The sequence below is a fragment of the Cryptomeria japonica genome, chromosome 7 (genome assembly GCF_030272615.1).
Source record: "Cryptomeria japonica chromosome 7, Sugi_1.0, whole genome shotgun sequence".
NCBI lineage: Eukaryota > Viridiplantae > Streptophyta > Pinopsida > Cupressales > Cupressaceae > Cryptomeria > Cryptomeria japonica.
In genome coordinates, this window is record NC_081411.1 from 271,052,285 (window position 1) to 271,078,083 (window position 25,799).

Consider the following 25,799-nt stretch of genomic DNA (forward strand, 5'->3'; position numbering starts at 1 on the left):
ATGAGAAATGGATATGTAATATGCGAATAATGTAATATCATTGAGGCAAAAGATTTGGTCGAGCATTGGAGATCGAATTGGGTTTATGTAAGAGGATTTAGTCCTCCGATATAGAGATTAATCAAAACTGAACTCAGGCATAGGAGATGCTATCTTTTGCAGTTCAACACTTCTCCGGATTGTAGTCTGGATTTCTATGTAGTCAATGAGACTCCTTTTGTGTTGAACAGTGCACTAGGGCTGTTGGCCTTCCTGCAAGTGCAGACCCTTCAATTGTAATTCACATACTTACTGTAGAAGTATTATTTGACTGTGGGTAGGCTTCCCACTGTGGTTTTTCCCTTTATCGGGTTTTCCACATATAAATCTTGGTGTCATGTGGGTGGTATTTATTTTGTGATTATTGTTTATGCTTAATTGGTTTAACTGCTATTCTGGTATTCGGTTTAAACATTCTGGTATTAAAGTTTTAATTATTAATGGTTCTGGTAATCTGTGACAACTGATTCACCCCCCCACCTCTCTCAGTTGTCTTCCAGTTATTTGAACTATCTAACACTCTAGATTGTATGAAATCTACTTTATGTTCACTCTAATGATTATTATTAGGGAATGATATGAAGAATGTCTATTGGACTTATTGACTTAATTTTTTTTTTTTTTCGTTTTCATATTATATATGTAAAAGTTATTATATTCATATACCTACAATTTGAACTTCTATATAATAGATCCACTGTTGGGGCTTCAGTAATATTTATTTGATTTAAATGAACTGTAGATCATTATTTAATTATTTGCTTTGTTGCCTTCAAGAGGTTTTGCCCTCCAATCAGTGAAAGATTCTCAAAGATTGGCGTTTGCAATTAATGTTAAACAACAAATTAACTTATAGTTCAAAAACAAAAATGAAGGATAATGAGCTTTATACCAGTTTAGTGTTATACAAAGCTAAAAGAATGTCAATGGTGATGATTCGCTGACTAAGATTTGTGCTTGGAGCACTTTCTTCAGTATCGGTAATCTCTTCGATGAGTTCAAAAACTTCGATGAGTTCAAAAATGGCAAGGGAACACTGATCAGGTGACTATGCCTTAGCCATATCAAATGCTCGCACGGAAACAAAAATAAATACCTATGAAAATGACCAACGGAGATTCACATAGCAACTAACTAGTAATAAGAGATTCATAGAGAAATTCGCTTGTAATTAGAGATTCTTTATAAGCAGTGCACTTCACTAGGAAGGTACATCACGTTTTAGGTATTATCTACCAATTGATTGTCTAGAAGATAGGCGATCACATGAAATTTCTCTTGAAGTTTCGAAGAGGCTGTAGAAAACTCGGTATCAAATTTTTCATAGGCGTTTCAATTCCTTCCGTCCATTGAGGACCACTCCTCTTTCCCATCCAACTTTTATCATGCTAGCTCATTCCCACCACCGATTCCACATGGTGTGTATTTTTTCGAAAAGAACACATGTATTATTGTATCTAAATTCAAAGAGTTGTACACGCGCATAAGATACGGCGCCTCGTTGATTTGAGGATAAGAAAGCCTTGAATTTGACTACTTTCTCCATACGTGCTGTCAGTCACTTTCCCTTTACTTTATGTCAGGCTATCATCACCGATTACGCATACTTTGACAACATTCTTTCCCATTATCAACGAAACAGTTTGATGCCCTTTTTGACCATTTATTAAATTATTCTATAGTGGTGGGAGAAAGCACAAACTGGTACACTATTTCTCCTTTTAACTGGCTATCCTATCGCGTAATTGAACAAATTCAAGAGGTTAAAGTGGATTTTCAATGGACAATTGAGCGATAATTCTATTCATAAGATTGATCATATTTTTTTCATTTGATTTCCAATCAAATTCAATAATCCATCATCCAAGTGGAAGAAAAATATCATCAAAACTTGGATGCCGCATTTGCTAGCAAGAGGACTGGAGAACAATCTAATCACTGCTTATTCAGTTTCTGAAGGGAGTTTCGCGTGCGTAGTAATAACGACCATTTTGAACATTTTGAAATGTTTCACCATGTTAAGAAGTACCAATCGTACAGTGTCACTTGTGAATTTAAATGGCAGCTGTAAGATCAGCAAACGTTCTGGAAATGTCATCATGATATACTTTTATTATTAGTGTCTGCCAATTGTCTCTTTGCCTTGTCAACTCCAAGATCAGTAGCACAATTAGTTACTACTTGGACTACATCAAGCTTCAAATTTTTCAGTATCAAAAAAGATTTCATTTATCCGAAGCAATTTCAAAGATTTTTTAAATTTAGTTTATAGCTGCAATGTATGTTAATGTGCTACTTGTAATTTCGTTGGTCTAATTTTGGCTATCCTTTGTATGTACAACAGGGGTGTGGTTGGAAACTTTGACAGTATTATGTTGCACAAACAGTTTTAGTTATTGTACAGTTGAAAACTGTGTTCTATGTATGGCTATTATGGCTGATCTTCTTTGTAAATTTTTTTTTGCATCAATTCAATAAAAAAAGTAAAAAGAAAAAATGTCATCATGAGATATTTCAACTCGTATTCTTTGTGTCATCTCACCTCCTTTCTTGTCCCAATAAAACTTAAGTTCTATGGCTGGATGATCATATTTTCAAGTTTTATATTGTATAATATAACTAAAATATTAGGAGAATTATTTTAAGAGTAAAAAAATTATATAAAATTATAATTGAATATTATTTAATTCATGATATATATTAATTTTATATAAGATATGTCTTACCATTTGAAGGTTTACTTTGAATAGACAACTACAAAAAGAAAATCTTATGATATTGTTATTAGAATTCAATTGTATAGGGGAAGAGCACCAATAGATAACATAGTTCCAATAACTATCACCTTATTGTCATGTTGACCCCCGAATAGTCGTCATAGTGAAAACACCATTAATAAATTTGTTTTGTACCAATAGCCAATCATTTTTTGTAATTTGTTGTTCATAATTGGCCAATTTGTGCAACACTATTGGGACATTTGTAAACAAGTACTAGCGATTTTGAGTTGACAGTTACTGGAACATCTTTAGTTAGGTATTAGGTGACACTTTAAAATGTGTACTTTTTGATCTTTGTACACATAACTGATTCCATAACGTGCATCGTTACCACCCAGAAGCCAGATCAATAGCTATAAGCAGTTAAGTTGCATACGAAGACAACAAAAAAAAAATCAAAATCCGATGTACTGTTTAGGATCTGTGGGTGCGCGAAGTTAGCTATGACGGTTACTAGTTCTCTTCCCCTAGTTTTTGAGTCAAACTCGTCAATCTATGTTTCATGAGTAGTTGTTCGCAAGAACACATCTCTCATGACAATGAATTGTACACTTTGTACTCATTGCATCTAGGTGATGCTCACAAAGGTGGAGAATTGGACCTTTCAAGGAGGTCACTCATCCTAGTACTACTCCAACCCAAGTACACTTAGCCATGTAGTTTCCACCATGGTTAAGCCCACTTAGCTTGCTACCCAATTTGAAAAACCTTTAGCAAGTGTTCTGCCTTATGAACTATTCATTATGGAGCTCCTTTAGCTCATCAATTAATTAGTAGGAGATATTTTCTATATAATAATTTGAATTCTAAGAGAAATATCATAATTTGACTTGTTGTGGATCATATATCCTACTTATCAAAAAACCTTAATAGGCAAAGTCAACTATCAATTTTAAGTCTTGCAAGCCCTACTAAACCTTGAATAGTCATTGGTGAGGGTATCGAGTATTAATTGAGAGGTACATTGTTCTAGAGATAAGAGATGGATTGGATAAAGTATATAATATGCCCACATTTATATTATGATGAATTCACAATAGTGAACCCAGTACTTGTGGAACATATAAAAATTGCATTGACATGATAAGAGATTTGGAAAACACCCCTTTTCAAAGATTTTTCTTCAAAAAAAGGTGCATTCTCTTAAAAATCATGTAGAAATAGCCTTCTAATGAATGTAGATCTTTCTTTGAAGCTATTTTTTCAATATTTTCATACACTTGATAGATCAATATTTGAATATTTGAATATTTATAAGTTGACTAGAAGACTTTCATTTGAATATTTGAAGGTAACTTTGAATGAAGGTACTTGGAAATTTTTTTAAAAAGTATCTTAGTTTGAAGATTTTTAGATGACATTCTCTTGAGTCTTTATAGATTTACAATTTGTAAGAAATTTTGTTTCATAGCCAAGGTTGAACTATCAAACTTAGCCATTAAAAATTGAGATTTTGCGATATTGCAACCCTAAGAATAAGTTTAAAAATAATAATAATTTCAAATGTGTTTATTATAATTATTATGTTTTTTTTTTTTCTATTTTCTACTAAATATAGTTTTTTGGCAAAATATTAAGGCCTTTTTCTCCAAACATGAAAAAAAATAGAGTTTAAAAAAAGTTGTGTACTACATATTGATGCTCTTTCAAAAAAAATTAATTTGAATTTATAAATAAAACTATATATTATGGAATAAAAATATGGTTGGATAAAAATTAATATACAGTAAATTATCAATAAATAAAATATGTCATAAAAATTATAAATAATAATTGTGCACTATATATTGATGTTATTTGATCTTATGTTTACTAACTTATAATATTATTCTTTTTTCTTAATAAATTATGCATCAAGAAATAAATGTCATCTTTTTAAAAAATATTATTAAGTATTAAATTAAATTATTTAAAATTATATAAATTAATTTATAAATTATTCTCTAATTTTTAAGAATTATATATTTAGAATATATACACATAATGTCAAAAATCAATAATTCATATCATATTTAAAATTCTAAAAAAAATAATTATGAAAACTAATAAAAAGCATAAATTATCTTTATAAACCAAAAAGTTGGATGAATCATTAGCTAGAACAAAAATGCTTTCCCTAAAAATTTTTGTAAACTTTTCTATGTTGTGGCTTTGGTGTAAAAAATATACAATCTTACTTATTGTAACTACATGTTTTTTTAATCTTTAACATGGGTCAATTAAAGAAAAGTAGGATCATCCTTCATAGGGAAACGATCATCCTCCATAGGGAGATCCTAAATATGATGGCTTGTCATAATTAGGTATTTTAGTTGTAAAAAAAATATATTTATTTTATCACTTAAAAATAGAGATTTCATAGAGTGTCAAATTTTCTATTGATTATTTTCATATATATTGAATATATTTTTTAAAAGAAAATATGTCTTAATATTAAAGGGTAGTTTTCAATAGATAATTAATAATAATTACTTCATAATTAAGGGTAACTATGAAATTTAGGTCTTGTTTTCTAACTTCACACCTTATTTAGATGTTGTCTAAGTGATATAAAATAGAGGGTATAAGGAATATAAGTCGTGAGCTATTCACATTGCTTGCAAAAGTGACTCAACAAGGATTTAAATTAGAACAAGATAAAGGTTGCATTCATAATTCCAAGGTTTGCTAGAAATTAACAATTAACGATTCTAGTATTATGGTAGATGAAATTCTCAATAAAATATTACTAAAATTCAAGTATAGTGGACTTTAATTTTGTTGACCCCAAACAAGCATGAATCTCCAAAACATGAAGACGTGGGGAAAACACCATGAATTATCTAAAATGTTTTATTATTGAGTCTTGAACTTCAACCAATAATAGAATGACATCTTTTTAGAGAATCAAAAACCACAAAAGGAGTTGTTATAGTAAGAATATTGATAAATCTTAGTTATAGGGTAGTGATACTAAAAGAAAACCAGGTGAATGGAAATAACCTCCTAGACCAATCTATGAAGGGGAGGTCATGCAAACTTTCCTTACAATCATTATTTAATTATAGACATAGATGCACATACACATTCAAAAAGATGCACTTAAGAAATATATCATAACATTGGATATATAACTTAATAATGTACAATATAAATATTACATTCAAGCTCTTTATCAAGATTAAACAACCAATCACTTAAATTTAGGATTAATTTTGACAACATCATAGTACTTATAGAAACTTATCATATAAGATATGAATAACATAACCATTTCATGTACTCTATATTTTATAGGGGATATAACCCAAGATGAATGTGAAAATCCATGTAGCATTTATCTAATGGTTGTAATAATTTTCTTGACATGCATGGTACTTGCATGCATGCAACCACCTTGCATGAAAAGTATCATCAAAATCCATAAAATAATATACTATTTCCACTTTTATCCTTGCATTGAAAATATACCCTCAACATGTAGACTACTTACATGAATAAAAATAACTTGCATGCATAGGTGTTTGCATTTAATAATCTCAATGTATCATAATGTCTATAATAACTAGCCTTTACACTTTTGTAAGCTATCATACATCAATGTATCATATGATAGAATCATAAATTATCATTAAATTAACATATGACACTAGTATTGTTTGCTAGTGTAGTCTACCAAATGATATTACTACAACAACCTATAATTATTGCAAGTCATTATAGTCATTTCCAAGTGGGATCCCATCTCACTGGCAGGTATTTCTAAATAAAATGACATTTTATTCTAAAAGAAAATGTAAAATAAATAACTAATCAATAATATCATTGTTAGGACTAGAAAATGTTGCAACACTTTAATCCCAACTTTCTCATAGTTGTCGAATACCTTTCAAGAGCCAAAAGAAAACAAACTATAAGGGGTTGTGACGTTCATAGAACTAGAAAACCACCTAAACTTCTCTATCCTCATATGTATTATCAATGAATTTACAAAATGTATTAATACGTCATTTTTTTTTTCAATTTCACCTTTCTATCTTCCACCATATCTTGATCTAAATGAAATTGAACCTTAATGTGTTTTGTTTTGGCATGGAAAGTAGGATTATTTTCAAAGAAAATGATATATTTATTGTCATAAAATAAATAATTATCTCTATATAAAGCCTAATATTGGAAAATAATATTCTAATCCATATTGCTTCCTTACAAGAATGGGTAGCTTCGATATACTCTACTTTTATTATTGACGAAACAACTATTTCTTACTACATACTCATCCAATCTATTGTACCATCAAAAACCATGAATACATATCCACTAGTGGATCTTCTACTATCAATGCACACCTACCTAATTTAAATCCGCATACCCATGAATACACACTGAATGCAATTGTCTAGTGGGATAACCATGAAAACACAAGGAATACTTAGAAGTACCCCTGAATTACTTGGACACTCTCTTAACTAAATTCTAATGAACCCATCAAGGTTTATCCATTTATTGACTTAGGGATCCCATTGCTTGGGTAATGTGTAATATCTCATTGACAATGACATATATAAGATTATCAATAACACTCACATATGGTGCAATAGTCATGTCCACCACCTTACTAGGAGATTTTGGATAATCCTCCATAGATAGCTTCATTCCTAACACAAAGAGGACTAATATGGATCTAGAATATGAAATGTTGAATCTCTCCAACACTAAATTCACATGTCTCTTAACTGAAACTTTTTATTAGCCATGTCTCTTTGAATCTCCATTCCTAGAATCTACCTAGTTGCACCTAGATATTTCATTTTGAACTATGTGGACAACTAAGACTTGAAGTCAAAAATAAAGTAGTTTCCATTCCCAAAGGATAACATATCATTCATATAAAATGTATTAATTAGAATGTGTCCGTTATTACTTTTACACAATTATTGGATTTATACCTCTAAAATCAAAAACTCAACACATTGGCATAAAAAATTTTGTGTGACAACCTAGGAGATGATTTTAGACAAACACAAATACTTTCTCAACTTGCAAACCAAATTTTCTTTACCTTTTATGACAAAATTCTTTATGTTTGACATATATATTTCCTCCTCCAAATTACCATGAATGAATGCTATCCTCACATCCATATGCTCAAGTTCTAATTAATAAGTTGCAACAAGTGATAATGATGATTAAATGAATTTAAAATTATTTCTCTTATGATCTCCATTCGTAGAATCTATCTAGTTACATGTAGATATTACCTTTCAAACTATGCAATCAATAACTAAGACTTCACTTCACAGATCAAATATTTTTTTGTTCACAAAGAACAACATATTATTCACATACAATGTAATAATGAGAATGTAACCATTATCATTTTTTAAATATAAGTGCAATTATTGTATTTAAATCGCTAAAATTAAAAAACCAACACATTAGTATCAAAAAAATTGTTTCACAACCTAGGAGATTGTTTTAAGCCACCTAAATACTTTTTTATCTTGCAAACCAAATTTTATTTACCTTTTATGATAAAATTGTCTAACGGTGACATATGAATTTTCTCCTCCAAATCACCATTGAGGAATGCTATATTTACATCCATGCGCATCTTCTAATTTTTCAAAAAGTGATAAAACGAATTGAATGAATGCCAAGATTGCAACAAGAGAGAATATTTTACAATAATCTACCCCCTCCACTTATGAATACCCTTTCATAACCAACCATTCTTTTTCTTATCCACATTATCATCACAACTAAAATTTATCTTGAACACCCATTTTCAACAAAATAGTTTACATCCTTCAAGAAAATATACAAATTCCATGTATTATTTTTCCAGAGTAGACATTTCTTAATTCATGGAGTTCATACAAGAATTTGCATCACTCATACCCATAGCCTCTTTGATAGTCCTAGGTTCATTAATGTTAGAAATAAAAAATATGTATGATTAGAATCTAAAAATGAATAACCTAACCTTATTCATTGCCACCTTATTCTCGTGGGACTTAAAGGTTGAGGTTGAGTTTGTTCATCTTCTTTAGAGTTTTTGGAATGTCTAAATATCTCTTTCTCATTGGGTCCAATAAGAGTACATAGTTCAAGTATTTCATCAAAGTAGGTGGAATTTAAAATAGATTCATTTTTATCTCTTCTTTCCCTATCTAAAATTCAACACATGAAGGTTTCATCTCTCTATGTTAGTCCTTATACTATAGAGAACCTTCTCATCCACTAGGGTCTAAATATTTTATCATTTCACATTGATACCATAGCTAATGAAAATATACTTAACAAAATTGTTCTCCAATCTATACCTCTTTGCATTCAACATCTAAGCATATGCATCACAACCAAATACTCTAAGATGTCTCACTGAATACCCCTTTCCCTACCACACCTCGATGGGTATCTTCTAAAAAATAACTAATGTACAGGATTTATTTATTAGACACAAAGTACTGTGAATAGCTTTAGCACCAAAATTATATTCAAGCTATCTCTACTAAGGATACTCCTAGCCCTCTCTATCAATATCTTTTTCATCCCTTAAAATACTCAATTTTATTGAGTGGTGTATGGAATTTTCTATGTCTTTCAATCCAATGTTCTTTTTGAACATATTGAATTCTTCCAAGCTGAACTGACCACCATTACCATTCCTAAAACACTTAATATTTCTACTATTCTAATTCTCAACCAACGTTTTAAAATTAAAATACATCATATTTACTTTTGAGAAAATAAATAAATGTCTTTCTATAATAAATAATGAATGAAACACGGTGTATATAAATTTATAAATTGAAGAAACATTTACTAGAACAAAATAACAAAATGTACTAGATCCAACAATCCAAAAGACTAATGATAGTTAGAGTAAAATCCAACATAAAATTTTATTTTTCATATATGCATTGTTTGTAAAATTAAAATTCAATATTATAGTCATGAATCCCATAAACAAGGAAGCTATTCTTTAGGGTTCTACAATCCTCATCACCAATGTGACCAAGAATCTAGTGCCATAGTATTTTCTTCTCTATTGAAAGTCATTCCATGGAATGAGCACCCTTACATACCTAGAAATAATGACCATACAATGTAGATTGGACAAATTTATTCATCACTTGATCCAATATTGAGGATAAAGAAACAAAATATTTCTTATTTAGTTTTATAGAAGAACTAATACAATAAATAGTGTATGGTCAAGCTTATAGAGAGTTGCAATATGAGCACTTGTAGAAAGGACCATCACTCCTTTCATCATCATTCATCTTCCTCTTGAGAAATAAAGTACAAACCTACATCATTTAATTTAATTATAGAATGTAGGTTCTATTCCAAACCCAAGATATGTATAACACCATTGGCCCCATTTACTTTTCCATAAAAAAAAAAATATTAAAAATTTCATATTCAATTATTTTTAGTTGAAAGTAATCACCTAGATACACCTTCCCACAATCATATTATTCAGATTTAGTGAAATAAACCCCATGAGAGGTCATATAAAACTATGCACTCAAATCTATCAGCTATACATCTTGAGATGCATGCATTGCTAAGGGTAGGAAAAAATTTCACCATCATTGTAAGAGGATTTCTTTGAATCATAATTAAAACGTTCTTTTTTATTTTCTTATTTTTATCCTCCTTTCATTCTTTATAGAAACAACCTATTTTGTCATAGTTCCAATGCTTCTTCACCTTGGAATTTCTAAGATACTTAGATCTCCTCGAGTATTTAGATTTTAATAAAGGAGTAGAATATTTTATTGATAAAAACTTGATGATCATATATTAAATACAATCCAAGACATACATGAACAAAATCGTTACAATGTAACTATAGAATGTTGTGTAGGCCATTATAATTATAAAAAAGTTACATAATTATAGAATGTGCCAATATTCTCCCCCTTATTACATTGTTCCTAGAAATGTAGCATTGAAACTTCAAGTTCCTCCTTGCTAAGGGAGCCTTTTAAGGCTTACATGACAAATCCTAATACGCATTTTTACATAATATAAATACACATTTTTCAGAAGATATTATCCTGAAGAAGAAAATCCTAAATTAAGTGGAACTAAATTAAGATACCTTGTGACCCAAAGCTTGACCCTCATAAAGGTATAACTCTAAGCTGAATCCTTTAGCTCCCAATCATGAACTCTCAAATCATTGAAAAAAAATATTCTCAATAACAATCCTTATTGAGCTTTACACATGGCTCCATCACGTTATCTCTAACCCTTGTAAGGTTGATAATTCTCAATCACGGTCTCGTGAACTCTTGAGAAACCATCCATACTTGAGCTCTTCACCAAACCCATAACCTATCTCAGAAAACAAAAACTTTAAAATACATGTAATTTTTGAATCCATCGACATCTACAAAGAAAAAGAAGAAAAGGAAAGTGATAAATTAAAGCCAAAAGCACTTCTCATGCAAAGCATCATCTCAAAGTGAGAAGCTTACTTGAGATGACAAAAATCCTGCATCCTCCAATGGTTCTAGCCTCCATAGTTGATCCTATTATATTTTACCCTTCAAAAGTAGCACTTAAGGAAGTAATACAACCTCCAAGAGCCCAAACAAAAACATTCCTAAGACATTTCTGAACAAGTTCATTGGCATGATCATCATAAATAATCTCGACGACATTAATTTGGGTTCAAATGACAACAATTCTAACTTCAAGTCTTGTAATAATCAATTTCAAATGTTCTATCTCGATATGCATTGCTTGTAAAGACATGAGTAGAACATCTTGAAGTTTCTCAATATGTAAAAGTTGCAATGCAACCTGAAAGAACTCCTTGTTTCATTTATAGAATATGGATATATTGATAAGAAGACTATATAATCACTTCAACAAATAATTAACCCTACTTAAACTAATTTCTACTCAAAATTAACTATATTTATAAAATAGTCTCTAATAATATCCTTATTTCTCCTTTGGCATAAATTTATTGCTTTAAAACTAATTAAATACTTGTTTCTTTAAAAGGAAATTTCCTAGGCATATTGATGCAAGGACTTCACGGGGTCATAACTTTTGACTCAGTTGTCTGATTGGGCTGAAATTTTACGTGGACGTAGATCTTGAGGAGTTGATTGGATTTCCAACTAAAAATAGTTCGGTAGGGTCCCCAAAACTTCAAATTTTCAAGGCCGGATTCCTTCATCTAAGGCCTCAAAATTGGCTTTTACTCTTTTTTTTTTTTTTCAGTTTTTTAGAAAGTTGGTTTTGTTAGGGTTTCAATCAGATCCGAAGCAAATATGAACTAACAATTATATGCAGATTTAAATACAAAAGATAAAGAAATAAAACAGGACATAGATAACACAGAGATTTAATGTGGTTCACCTAGAATGGGTTACGTCCACCATACACAACCATCCAATCTTTCTTATTATCCAGCAAAAATAGTACATCAATCTTACAATGCCTTAAGGATCTCAACCGCTTATAACATGCATTTTTAGGGCAACAAACAAAGTCAGCCTTTTTAGGGTTTTATTACAATGTCGGTTTTCATCAACGAAAAATGACAAAAAAAAATTTCTCAGGGGCTGCTGCCCCCGAACCCCCTCTTTTCTCGGGGGTTTCTGCCTCCGAACCACTACCCAAGGCCCAGCCCGGCCCCGGACCTCGGCGAGGATATGTGCTGAGTGTACAGTACTTTTCTGATCAGCCACCACATTTCAACAATCTCCCACTTGGAGACTGATCAGGCTCCACACCGAACAATCTCCCACTTGGAGACTGATACTACACGACACCACTGTACATGCAACATCCGCTGGATAAAACACTAGGACTTGACTGCTATAAATTCCACAATTATCAATCAAGAAGACCAATAGAAACTGATGAAGAAATCAGCTTCTCCTATGGAACTGCCTTTGTGAACATATCGGCAGGATTCTCACTTGTGTGAATATTCTCAAGCCGTAACTGACCTTCCTCCAAAATAGTTCAGATGAAATGGTACTTGAGCTAATTTGTTTTGTCCTTGAATGAAAAGAAGAGTTTTTTGCAAGATGAATGACACTCTGGATATCAGTATACAATGGGCTATCCTCTTGTGTCTGACCCAATTCCTTCAGAAAACATTGCAACCAAATCATCTCCTTGCTGGCTTCTGTAGCAGCAACATACTCAGCTTCAGTGGTTGAACGTGCAACAACCTTTTGCAGCCTAGAAATCCAACTGACTGCAGTTCCCCCTATAGTAAAAACATACCCTGTAGTACTCCTCTATGAATCAATATCACCCACCAGATCAGAGTCAACAAATCTACTCAGAGCAGCATTAGATCCTTTGAAACATAATGCCTTCGTAGTAGTTCCTTTCAAATATCGAAGAATCCATTTCACAGCATTCCAATGTTCCATACCCGGATTACTCATAAACCTGCTCACAACTCCCACTACATGTGCAATATCTGGCCTTGTGCATACCATTGCATACATCAAACTGCCAATAGCTGATGAATATGGGATGTTAGACATTTTATTAACATCTTCCTGTGCCTTTGGGCACATCTCCTTAGTCAATTTGAAATGACTAGCCAAAGGTGTATTAACTGCTTTTGCATCCTACATGTTAAATCTTTTCAACACCTTCTTTATATACTCACTTTGGGACAAATTCAAGGTTCTATTTTTCCTGTCTCGTGTAACCCTCATACCGAGAATTTGCTTAGCTGCACCCAAATCCTTCATAGCAAATGACCTGGCTAATTTCTGTTTAAGATCATTTATATGTTGCATGTTAGACCCAACAACAAGCATGTCATCAACATAAAGCAACAGGATAATATAACTACCATTATCAAATCTCTTAAAATATACACAATGATTAGAATGACATCTATGATAACCGTGTTCAACCATGAAACTATCAAATTTTAAATACCATTGTCTGGGTGCTTGCTTTAGGCCATACAGACTTTTCTTCAACCTGCACACCAAGTTCTCCTTACCTTTGACCTCATATCCCTGTGGTTGCAACATGTAAATTTCCTCCTCCAAATCTCCATGGAGAGAAGCTATTTTGACATCTAATTGTTCAAGATGTAAATCATCTGCAGCCACAAGACTAAGTACAGTTCTAATTGAAGTCATTTTTACAACTGGAGAAAATATTTCATCATAATCTATACCCTTTTTCTATGCAAAACCTTTTACCACAAGTCTGGCCTTATATCTTTTCTGACCTCCTTCCTCCTCCTTCAGCCGATAAACCCATTTGTTAGGCAAGGCTCTTTTTTCTGCAGGTAAAGGGACTAAGTCCCAAGTCTTATTTTTCATCAAGGAGTCCATCTCCTCTTTCATGCCTAGCTGCCACTGTTGTTTGACATCCACCTACATTGCTTCTTCATATTCTTCTGGTTCACCAAAATCCGTTAATAAAATAGAATACAAAGAAGGAGAAAATCTTTCAGGGGGTCTACTTGTCCTCGTAGAACGTCTAACACTTGTAGGAGTTTGTGGGACAATCTGTTGTTGCTGAGCATCAGGTATCTGTGGCATTTCATTTTCAGGAATCTCATCCAACACCACATATTCTTGTTTGTCCTGTTCATGCTTCTTTTCCTGCATCTGTTCTTTATACATAACCTTCTCATTGAATATAACCTCTCTACTTCTAATTATTTTCTTATTTTCAAAATCCCATAACTGATAGCTATATTCATCTATCCCATATCCAATGAAGGTACATTTCTGAGATTTAGCATCAAGCTTGGTTCTGTTTTCTTTATCAATATGGACAAAAGCTTCACAACCAAAAGTTTTTAAAAAAAAATAATTTACCTTTTTACTAGTCCATGCCTCCTCTGGAATACCACCATCCAAAGGGGTTGAAGGTCCTCTATTTATCAAATAGACAACAGTATGTACAACATCTGCCCAAAAATGTAAGGGCAATCCAGCATGCAATCTCATGCTCCTCGCGCGTTCCATGATAGTCCTATTCATTCTCTCTGACACACCATTTTCTTGTGGAGTTCTTAGAACTGTCTTCTTCTTTTGAATCCCATTTAAGGAGCAGTAATCTTCAAATGTTTTGCTGCAATACTCACCTCCATTATCCGATCTGAGACACTTCAACTTTTTTCTTGTCTCATTCTCAACCAAAACTTTCCATTTCTTAAAAGTTTAAAAAACATCTGATTTTTGTTTTAGGAAATATACCCATGTTTTTCTGGTTGAGTCATCAATAAAAATAACATAATAACAAGAGCCACCAAGAGATGATACCTGAGTCGGTCCCCATACATCTGAATGTACAAGCTCTAACTTCTCACTCTTCTTTTTTTCTCCAACCTTGAGAAATCTGACTCTTTTCTATTTACCATAAACATAGTTTTCACAGAACTCTAAATCAATCTTTTTTAGTCCTGGCAATAGATTTTTGAAGTGAAGGATTTTCATCCCTTTCTCACTCATGTGCCCAAGCCTATGGTGCCACATTATCGAATCTATTCTTGCAACATTTATTGTTGTTGTTCCTGTAGTAACTTTATTTGTAGCAACTAAGGTAGAGTAAGTGTTACTAGTACACAGATATAATGTACCTACCTTCACACCTTTAGCTACTACTGATGATCATTTAGTGACCTTCCACATATTGTCTAAGAAGGTAACTATGCAACCTTCACTACCTAGTTGCCCTACAGAAATTAAATTTCTTCTTAAATTAGGAACATGTCTTACCTCCTGCAGAAACCAATCATTACCATTCTGCAACTTGATCTTTATCTTTCCTTTTCCAACAATTTGACAGGGCTCATCATCACCCAAATATACCTGTCCAAAATCACCTTGAACATAATCTAGAAAATATTTTCTATGGGGTGTAGCATGAAATGAAGCCCCAGAATCTATTACCCAGGAATCATTAACATTATCCAAACATAAGATTAAAGCATCTTGTAAAGTATTACTTGCAATATTAGCTTCCTTACTGTCATTTTCATTTTTGTCTCCTTCTTTGTTTTTCCGAGACCAACAGTCTTTCTTTAGATGACCAGGCTTTCTGTAGTACTAGCAATTTTTCTTTCCTCTAGATTGAGAGTGTCCTTTCTTTGACTTCCCTCGTGACTTCTCATTCCCAGGGCCTTTTCCTCTTTCCTTTGATCTTCCTCTGTTCTCCACATTCAAAACACTACCCGATGATGTTGGAGTCTCACCTGTGCTTTTTATTTGCATTTCCTCGCTTAGGATAACACCAACAATATCATCAAATACCAAAGTACTTTTACCAGAGACAGAGTTACTTACAGCCATAACCAAGCTATTCCAGCTTTCTGGCAAAGAACATAAAATCAAGAGAGCCCTAACCTCTTCTGCAAAGGTAATTTTTACCGAAGACAATTGACTGGTAATTGTATTAAATTCATTTAAGTGCTCCGCTACAGATCCTCCCTCACTCATTTTCAAATTAAACAAACGCTTCATAAGAAATACCTTATTCGAAGCTGAGGGTTTCTCATACAACTTAGCCAATGTTGCCATCAAATCTACAGTCGTTTTTGCTTCTGTTATATTGAATGCTACAGACGACGCAAGACACAATAGAATGGATCCCAGTGCCTTTCTATCTAAAATATCCCACTCTTCATCTGATATTGTGGTCAGTTTCTTTGCCTTTCCTTCCAATGGCCGCCACAAATCCTTTTGATACAGGTAATCCTCCATCTGCATTTTCCATAACTGATAATTCTGGCCATTAAACTTTTCGACCTTGAATTTGGAATCCTCCATTGCTCCCACTCAAATATGAAAGTCCTACCAATTTACAGAAAACCTCGCTCTGATACCAATTGTTAGGGTTTCAATCAGATCCGAAACAAATATGAACTAACAATTATATGCAAATTTAAATACAAAAGATAAAGAAATAAAACAGGACATAGATAACACAGAGATTTAACGTGGTTCACCCAAAATGGGTTACGTCCACCATACACAGCCGTCCAATCTTTCTTATTATCTAGCAAAAACAGTACATCAACCTTACAATGCCTTAAGCATCCCAGCCGCTTATAACATGCGTTTTTAGGGCAATAAACAAAGTCGACCTTTTTAGGGTTTTATTACAATGTCGGTTTTCATCAACGAAAAACGGCAATTTTTTTTTTTCTCGGGGGTTGCCACCCCTGAACCCCCGCTTTTCTCGAGGGTTGCCGCCCCCGAACCCCTGCCCAGGGCCCAGCCCCGCCTCGGACCCCGGCGAGGATACGTGCTGAGTGTATAGTATTTTGCCGATCAGTCGCCACATTTCAACAGGTTTTTTAGTTAATTTTGAGCTCGTAATCTTTTTGAGATTAGAAAGTTGTTTTTTGTGTTGTAGGAATGTTTTTTAGATTTCTAGAAGATTTCGTGGTTTTTGGAATAGATTTGAAAATTTTCTTAAATTGCAATTTTTGGATTTTGTAAAAATCTGCCCAAAAAGGAAATTTTTAGTGATTGTTTAAGATAGGGACTTTTTCATTGTAATGGCAAAATGGTTGAAGTTGGAGAAGGATAATGAAGAACATTTGATCTAGACTTGTGTTTATTCCTGATTATTCTTTATTATATTGATTATGTTTTAACTCGCTACATCACATATAATAAACTAAAAAATGGTTTTGAAGCCCGTTCTTGTAAAGTGAGCAAAAGGAAGAGATATGAGACTCAACTCAAAGAGGAGATTTAACGATATAGAAATGCAAGTGATTTAATGCAATAGGACAAGCATTCCTTAAACTTTCATGTTTACTACTTTTATTTTCTTCAATAGTGTTGGACCAATATTCTCTATGCTATCCACGAAGATTCATTCTAATCACTGGTTCTTCCCACACGCAACAATCAGCAAACGCACACGCCCAAGAAAATGATAACAATCAACCAAAAAAAAGGGCCACCTTTCTATTTATTGCAACAATCAAGCGCCACTCTCTATCAGACTTTCCTTTCCGTACGGTGCCTGTGCGTGGAGCTTTGCACTCTGATCCCGTTCTCAAGTACAATGTGAAAATCATTTACTTCAGGCCGACCTTTCAACCAAGAAAATTGAAAACCCACCATTGCATTTCTATTTCAAATAAAACAATCACCGTATTATATTACTTTGTTGCATTTCCTTTCAAAAATCAGTCACCAGATAATATTACCTGCTCTTCTAATGCCTAGTACAAAGCTGCAACACTGAGCACAAAGCTGCCATCCGTTTCACATGGGTCTGCACTTTTATTCGCAAGCACAAATCAGGCATAGGGACGGATCATTGAAGGATCTTTATGCGTTCACAAAACATAAATTTTTTGCTAATTTCGTGCACTGCCCGACACACACAGAGCATGCTTCGCTTTGATAACATATGAAGGATCAGAATATTTTATTGATGAAAGGTTGATGATTATATAATATTAAATGCAGTCCAATATGTACAAGAAGAAAACAATTACAATGTAACTGTAGAATGTTGTGTAGGACGTTATAACAGGAGAAAAGTTACGTAATAATATAATACGCCAACATTTAATTTCTTCTCCTTTATATTTCCTTTGTATTTATATCTTCCATGGATAGCGAGGGCCCCTATAGCTTCCTCAGAAGTTTTTTTTCCATCTCTTCAAAATGAAGCAATACCACCACTTCATCCATCACCACTTCATCCATCTTGAAGGTGGTAATATTATTCTTAATGGCCATCACATGGTGATCCTATGAGTCTATCAAAGAACATAATATATTCATGCAACAATAATCTTCTTCCATTCTTCATATCAATAGAACCCAAATAAAAAAAATAGTCTATTCAACGCATTCAAATGAAGAGTTATGGATCCTTCATCTTTTAGTTTGAAAGAATACAGCTTCTTCCTCAAGAATAACTTGTTTATTAAGGATTTAATCTAATAAACATATCTAAGCTTCTTCACTAGGTTTTTTGTAGTCTTCTCTTTGTGGTTATTCAATAACACAAATTCAACCAAATAAAGTCATATTAGACACTTAGCCTCATGATCCATCAAATCCAAGTTTGGTTGAGCCATGCTAGCAAGTTTAGAACAAGATATTGCAACCCACATTCATGATCTATGAACATATCCTACATTTTTTATTTTGATAGTTTGATGTTAATGGCATTGAAATTTTCCATCTCAATCCTACTAGATGCACTATCCATTTTACTCTTGCAATGTGATTATGAAAATTATTCTATAAAAGCTCCCACTCAAATGTTCAACTCAAAAACAAAATCAAGGAATACCAAGTTCTAACACCAACTAAAAGGAACTTAAGTGAGTAGAAAAAAATTCCTACACCAATATAAAGAGGGGAGGTGATGGAAAAAAATTACAATCCTTATCCAGTTACAAAAAAGATGCACATATAGATAATCAAATTAACAAGCAATAAAACAATATACCATAACACCAAATATGCATGGTAAAAATCTTGCATTTTTAGTAAAATTAATAGTGTATAATTTAAATCTTAGAGACATGTTCTTTATTAGTAGCATACAATCGATCACTTGGATTATGGATCAATTTTAACACCATCATAGTAATAATAGAAAACTTCTCATACAAATTGTGAACAACATAAGAATTTTATATATTCTACATTACATAAAGGAGAGAGCCCAAGATGAATGCCAAATCTATGTGGCATGAATCTAATTGTTATAAGAATTTCCTTGACATGCATGCAACCACCTTCCATGAAAATTATTGGCATAAGATGTAAGAGAATATACTGTTTTCAATACCGTCTTTGCATGAAAAAGATACACTCAACATCAAAGAACCCACACACCTAGGCACCTACATCTAATAATGGCCATTTATTTTAGAGTATGTCATAATTGGCTCTTGCACTACCATAAGCTATCATACCTCAATACAGCATAAGATTCTATCATAAACCTGACACTTTACACCAACACAACTGCATAGTGTGGTCCCCTAAGTGAGATGCCTGTATCTACATGTAACACTTTCATGTCATTACATTTATCTCCAAGTAGGATTCCACCTTATTGGTAGGTCTTAATAATGATATGATATAATTAATCTATAATATCAATGTTAGGAGTTGGAAAGGTTGATAATTTCGTCCCAATATAGACAAAAATCCCCAAGATACTAGTCCTTGTTTTTCTATAAGAAGTTTGTAGAGCCACTTATTCAACTTGTTTTCTAGATACAAGGAAAACCTAGTTGTCTGTAATGCCACTCTTATGTTCATCCAAGTTAACTTGAATGTCAAAATAGTGGAGATCGCTAGAATGGTGGCATAGGAAATTTTATTTATTATGACATTTATATTATCATCTCATTGTGTTATCAAAATCTTGGTAATGGTAATTGGAAATGGATATTTTCTTCAACAAAAATTATCACCTCTCACAAAGTGAGAAAATCCTTATAACATCTATATTATATATTGAACAGAAATTAAATATAATTTATAGTAATATAATCAACCTATATGTATTCAATAATTTTAAACTTCCAAGCCTCATGGTTTCCATTACTACTATCCTAATTCATTCATATGCATATGAAGCTATATAATTCTATGGAGTAGACGTTATATGAAATGTGTAGTAAAAAAACATAAATTTATAACATCAACATAATAAGTATAAGTACTTGCTGATTTAAAAATAATATCTAGGATTTATTCCCTCTACCTTTTATGTTATTTTTTTACTATTGGTCATTCTCAAGACAATGCACTACATATATTTCTATAATTCTTATTGTTAGACTTCATTGCATTATTTAATATTAATAGGTTCTAATATTATATATAAGAAAGTGGTAGTTAGTGTGATTGTGGGAACTTTATTCACATGGGTGGGTTGCTCTCCATTTCAACAACATTGAAATGATGTCACAGTGGAATAAAAGCATCTGAAGAAAAAATAATTTGGCACATTTAAGATCATTTATTTTGATTGGGGTATCATGCAAATAAATTTAATTATTGAATTTTAATATCTCCCACTTTTGCATACCAATTAATATACATCATATGATGGTACATATCTAGTGCTGATAAAATAAAATAAAGGTATTATTCAAATAAATTTTTAATTGGACATAATTGACTATTCTAATGACACTATTACCAATATCAAATATAATGGAAAATGTTGAATATATTAGTAGATTGATTTACAATTAAAAAAAGTGTTCCACAGGAATTTCCCTATTTGTTCTTGTTCATCTCCCTATGATTAATGGTGAAATTTTTCAATCAAATGATTTCTTAGTTTTTGTTTTTCTCATAAAAGTATTTGAGATGATAAATTGAGTTCTTCGATCTAGTTTGTACATACATGAGGTTATATTATTTTTTTTTGTAAAATATAGGGCTTGTAATGTAACTGTCATAAAATATATTTTAGTATATGATGTGTTGTGACAATATGATGAGTTAGGTGGCTTAGGGACACAAATGAGGGAGATAGCATACAAATGAAGAGAATTATGAAGTTGTGGGTGGGGTATGATAAATTCTAGGATATTAGAGAAATATAGGAGATGAAAGGAGAAGAGTGAAATGCTTATTGAGCAATATATTCATGACTAAAACTGAAAAAAAAGGTGAAATAGGAGAGAATAAAAGGAATATAAGAAGGTATGTAAAAGTCATAATTCTATGAGAATAAAAAGGTAAGAATTTAATTTTTCTTGTTTCAAATTTATATTTTGAGGTGATTGCCATCAATTGTCATTTAAAATGGCATGGATCATATCCCACCTTTCCCACCTTTACTTGTGTATATTGTTGATTGATAGAATTATCTCAACAAAATATCCACTTCTTTAGATTAAAAGGATTATCACTGTCCTGTAGTTGATAAAACTAAATAAAACTCATTTCAAAATAGCTCTTGCTATAACCTATCATTCTACTTTACAAAAAAAAGTTATACTCAACTTCATATGACTAACCATATACTTGTTACACATTCAAACAACATTATTGATGTATATAGTTATCATATAAATGCAAGCCTATTATAGGGATGGAGGTCAATTTGCTTATGTTTCCTCACGTTTTAGCATTTGAGTAGTCTAAGGATAGGTTTTGTAAATTGCAATATATCATTCTTGTCCAAAGTTTTGAGTTCAAAATAAAAGTGTTGAAAAAATAATCTTATTATTTATCTTCATAAAAAATAATAATTAATGAATGTTGGTATGTTTTGAGGGTAATTATACTAAATGATATATTGGTTCAGCTATTACTGTTTTGTTAGTAAGTTGGTATGGTCGAAAGGTTGTCGTGCACTTGCTTGGACAAAATTGGTAAGAATGATAGTATGCTCCTTCATTGTGCCATCTACCAAGATTCAAACCTCTAGAAACTTAAATAAGTTAAATTTGACCTCTAAATGATTTTGAAGATAAGATCTCTCATATAATTGCACCACCCAAAAAAAATCTACACTTACTCATCATACTAAACCATAAATATACCCTATCTACATATTAGAGTCGTTTCCATTAAATTTTTTTCTGGCGTGATCTAATAAATATTGAATGACGTGAATTTGACACTTTTCGGGCCAAACAGATTCCAATTATTTTGTTTTGTTTACTATAAAGCACATATCTCCACAAAACTCATTTAAATCCACGCACAATACATCATTGATTCACGGGAGATAAATAATTCACATTGTACAACTGCTGAACTGGATGCAATCGAGCTATTTGCTATGTGGGTACAAGAGAGTGAATATAAACGAGAGTCGTAAATTCTGCAAAATAATTCAATACGCTTAACCTTGCATATATGCTGAAAAAATCAAATATCTAGCTCGAGTTTTTAGCGTCCAAATATAGGTCAACCATGGCTGTTGATGAAGCGGAATTGGCACTAGATGGATCTGTGGATTTGAAGGGAAAACCTGTTGTAAGAGAGAAGACTGGAGGGTGGAGAGCTTGCTCTCTAATCATTGGTAATTAATCGTTAGTCCCTCTCCATTCAGCTTTGCCTTGTTATCAATTTGTTGCTTATTCTTCTTTTACAAAGATGGTAGTTTTGTTTTTGTATACAGGCTATGAATTTGTTGAAAGAATGGCTTTTGCGGGCATATCGGCAAACTTAGCGGTGTATCTGACCACAAAGCTGCATGAAGGCACCGTTTCTTCCGCTAAGAATGTCAGCAATTGGAGTGGCACTACGTGGATTACTCCCTTACTTGGGGCATACATTGCCGATACATACATGGGCCGCTTCTGGACGTTCATGATATTTTCTTGTATATATATTCTGGTAACCACTATAATCTCTTTCTTAAATAACTGGCTATAAAACAATGCATAGGGTTTTTCTGAAAGTGCATGTTAAATTGATTTTGGTGCAGGGAATGGGGATTATGACTCTTGCAGTTACGTTGAAGTCTCTGAGACCACCAGAATGCCGACCCAATGAAGTCTGCCAAAAGGCATCGTCTCTGCAGATTGGGATTTTCTACTTTGCTTTATATCTTCTTGCTTTGGCTACTGGAGGAACAAAACCATGCATCACCACTTTCGGTGCAGATCAGTTTGATGATTTTCATACCAAGGAAAAGTTGCAGAAGAACAGTTTTTTCAATTGGTGGATTTTTGTTGTCTTCTGTGGAAGTCTGTTGGGTCAGACACTAATTGTGTATGTTCAAGACAACATTAGCTGGGGACTGGCCAGTGGAATCATAACTGCAGGCCTAACCATATCTTATTTTCTGTTCATTATTGGAATTCCACTGTATAGACATAAACTTCCGGCAGGTAGCCCGTTGAAGAGAATGGCCAAAGTAATTGGTAGGGTTATTAAGAACTGGAAAGTTCGCGTTCCTACAGATGCATCTTCTCTTTATGAAGTGGATTCAAAGGAATACCATAGTCAGGGTCGATACCCAATTGCTCATACAAAATCTCTGAGGTTAGAATTTAATCCTACCATATTTTCTAAGAGTTTATCTTCTAGGAATTTTATGCGAATTGTAATTCAGTATTAGAAAGTGAATTTGATTTAATGGTTTTCTCTGAATGATTTAATTGTAAATGACAGATTTATGGACAAAGCATCAGTAGGGAATACCCGTGGCTCAATTCCCTGCACTGTGACAGATGTGGAGGAGACAAAGCTCGTGATAAGAATCCTTCCAATATGGCTGACGCTCATTCTTCCAAGTTCTTTATTAATTCAATGCAGCACACTCTTCGTAAAGCAGGGCATGACTCTGGATAGGCATTTGGGTTCTAACTTTAAAATTTCTGCATCTAGTATTGGTTTTCTTCTTCAAGTATCCATGCTACTCGTCCTTCTAATCTATAATCGCTTCTTAGTTCCAGTGTTCCGAAGATTCACTGGAAATCCACGAGGCATAACTATATTACAGAGAATAGGGGTTGGTATGGTACTCTATACTATTGCCATGGTAGCCGCTATGCTAACAGAAATCAAAAGGCTGGGTGTTATTAAAAGCCATGGGCTTGCAGATAATGCGAATGCAATTGTGCCTCGGAGCATCTTCATACTGCTTCCGCAGTTTTGTATAATAGGCGTAGCAGAAGGGTTTCTAGAAGTAGCAAAACTGGAGTTCTTTTATGACCAAGCGCCTGAGAGTATGCAAAGTTTGGGAAATTCATTGGACGCAGCCACGCTGGGAGTTGGTGCCTTTCTCAACAGTGTTATTCTCAATGCTGTAAACAACATTACAGGAAGAGATGGCCATCAAAGCTGGATATTAGATAATTTGAATGCCTCACGTTTCCATTACTATTACGCCTTGTTAGCTGTTCTTAATACCATCAATTTAATTTTCTTCTTGACTGTGTCTTGCTTCTACACATACAAAACAGAAACAACCCAAGCTCTGGGTAAAGAGTCAACCAAAGCAATAGAAATAATTTGCAGTAACAACCAGAATGCTGGAGGAATTGAACATGGTATTCAATGCGACCAGCATTAATTTCTTCCACTTCGTATTGGGAGAATTGCATGTGCAGTTTTAGCGTGAGATTAAAAATAGGTTTTCAATAGAATTTGTATGAAAGAAGTTAATTAGGATGAGTATGTATGTGATCTTTAGTTGTCTTTCGATTTTGATCAAGGAGTTCTTGTATTTAGTTAAATCAATATAAAACTGTTTGTGTGTTTATTACTGCAATAATTTCTAACAAGTTTTGTGTGAATTCTTAAATTTTTTCATTTGATATCAGTGGAATGATCAATTGACAAATCCAACCATAGCTGAAGACAAAGAGATTTTGTGGAAGAGTGGGTAAGATCGTGGGATCTGAAGAATGGAAGGAAAAATTAATGCAACAGTTCCGAAAAGAAAAGACCCGAGTTCTTGTTGAATATGAAAGATAATAAACATTCATTAATATATTTAGTTATTAGTTTAAAGTTGGTTGGAGATTTCAGTTATATTCTTGTCTCTATATATATGGAGATGTATTATGAGTTTGTAATGGAGAATGAATATACTATAATATTTTTATGTTTGATTTTGTGTCTTTTATATTCTATATATTTTCTAATTTCTTTATTGTTTGTACATTCTTTTATTTAATATCAAAGCCTAGATTGAAAGGTTTTGTAGAAGATAAAAGATCACAGATTATTGTTGAAAATTGACTTGGCATCGGTTAGAGGAGATCGATGAAGAAAAGAGGGAGGGAGAGGATTTGCTGTTGACTTGAGTAAAGAGATTGAAGATGAAAGAAAAGCGTCAAACAAAGGCCATTGATAAGAATGATGAACACTATTAGATGCTAAGAGGGGGGTTCAATCAACATATTAAAAACTACATCTGAATTTACCTATTTACTTAGCATTCATTCATATACTTAATGCATGAAAGTAAACAATTGAAATCACAAGAGAAACCACAAAATAACACCACAAATTTTATGTGGAAAACCCTAAGAAGGAAATTTCCATTGTGTGAACTTTC

General features: G+C 32.7%; 1 protein-coding gene across 1 annotated transcript; it reads left to right on the forward strand.

Annotated features, from left to right (window-relative positions):
• Positions 1-22,699: 22,699 nt before the first annotated feature.
• On the forward strand, positions 22,700-24,809 carry LOC131855847 (protein NRT1/ PTR FAMILY 5.3-like). The gene is made up of 4 exons (XM_059208524.1): positions 22,700-22,808; positions 22,908-23,125; positions 23,217-23,776; positions 23,906-24,809. Exons 1-4 carry the CDS (start codon positions 22,700-22,702, stop codon positions 24,807-24,809), a joined length of 1,791 nt encoding a protein of 596 aa, XP_059064507.1.
• The last annotated feature ends 990 nt before the right edge of the window (positions 24,810-25,799 follow it).

Coding starts and splice junctions, on each gene's coding strand:
- LOC131855847 (XM_059208524.1), top strand. CDS start 22,700: ATGGCTGTTGATGAAGCGGAATTGGCACTAGATGGATCTGTGGATTTG. Junction 22,809..22,907: donor AGCTTGCTCTCTAATCATTG/GTAATTAATCGT, acceptor TTTTGTATACAG/GCTATGAATTTGTTGAAAGA. Junction 23,777..23,905: donor GCTCATACAAAATCTCTGAG/GTTAGAATTTAA, acceptor TGTAAATGACAG/ATTTATGGACAAAGCATCAG.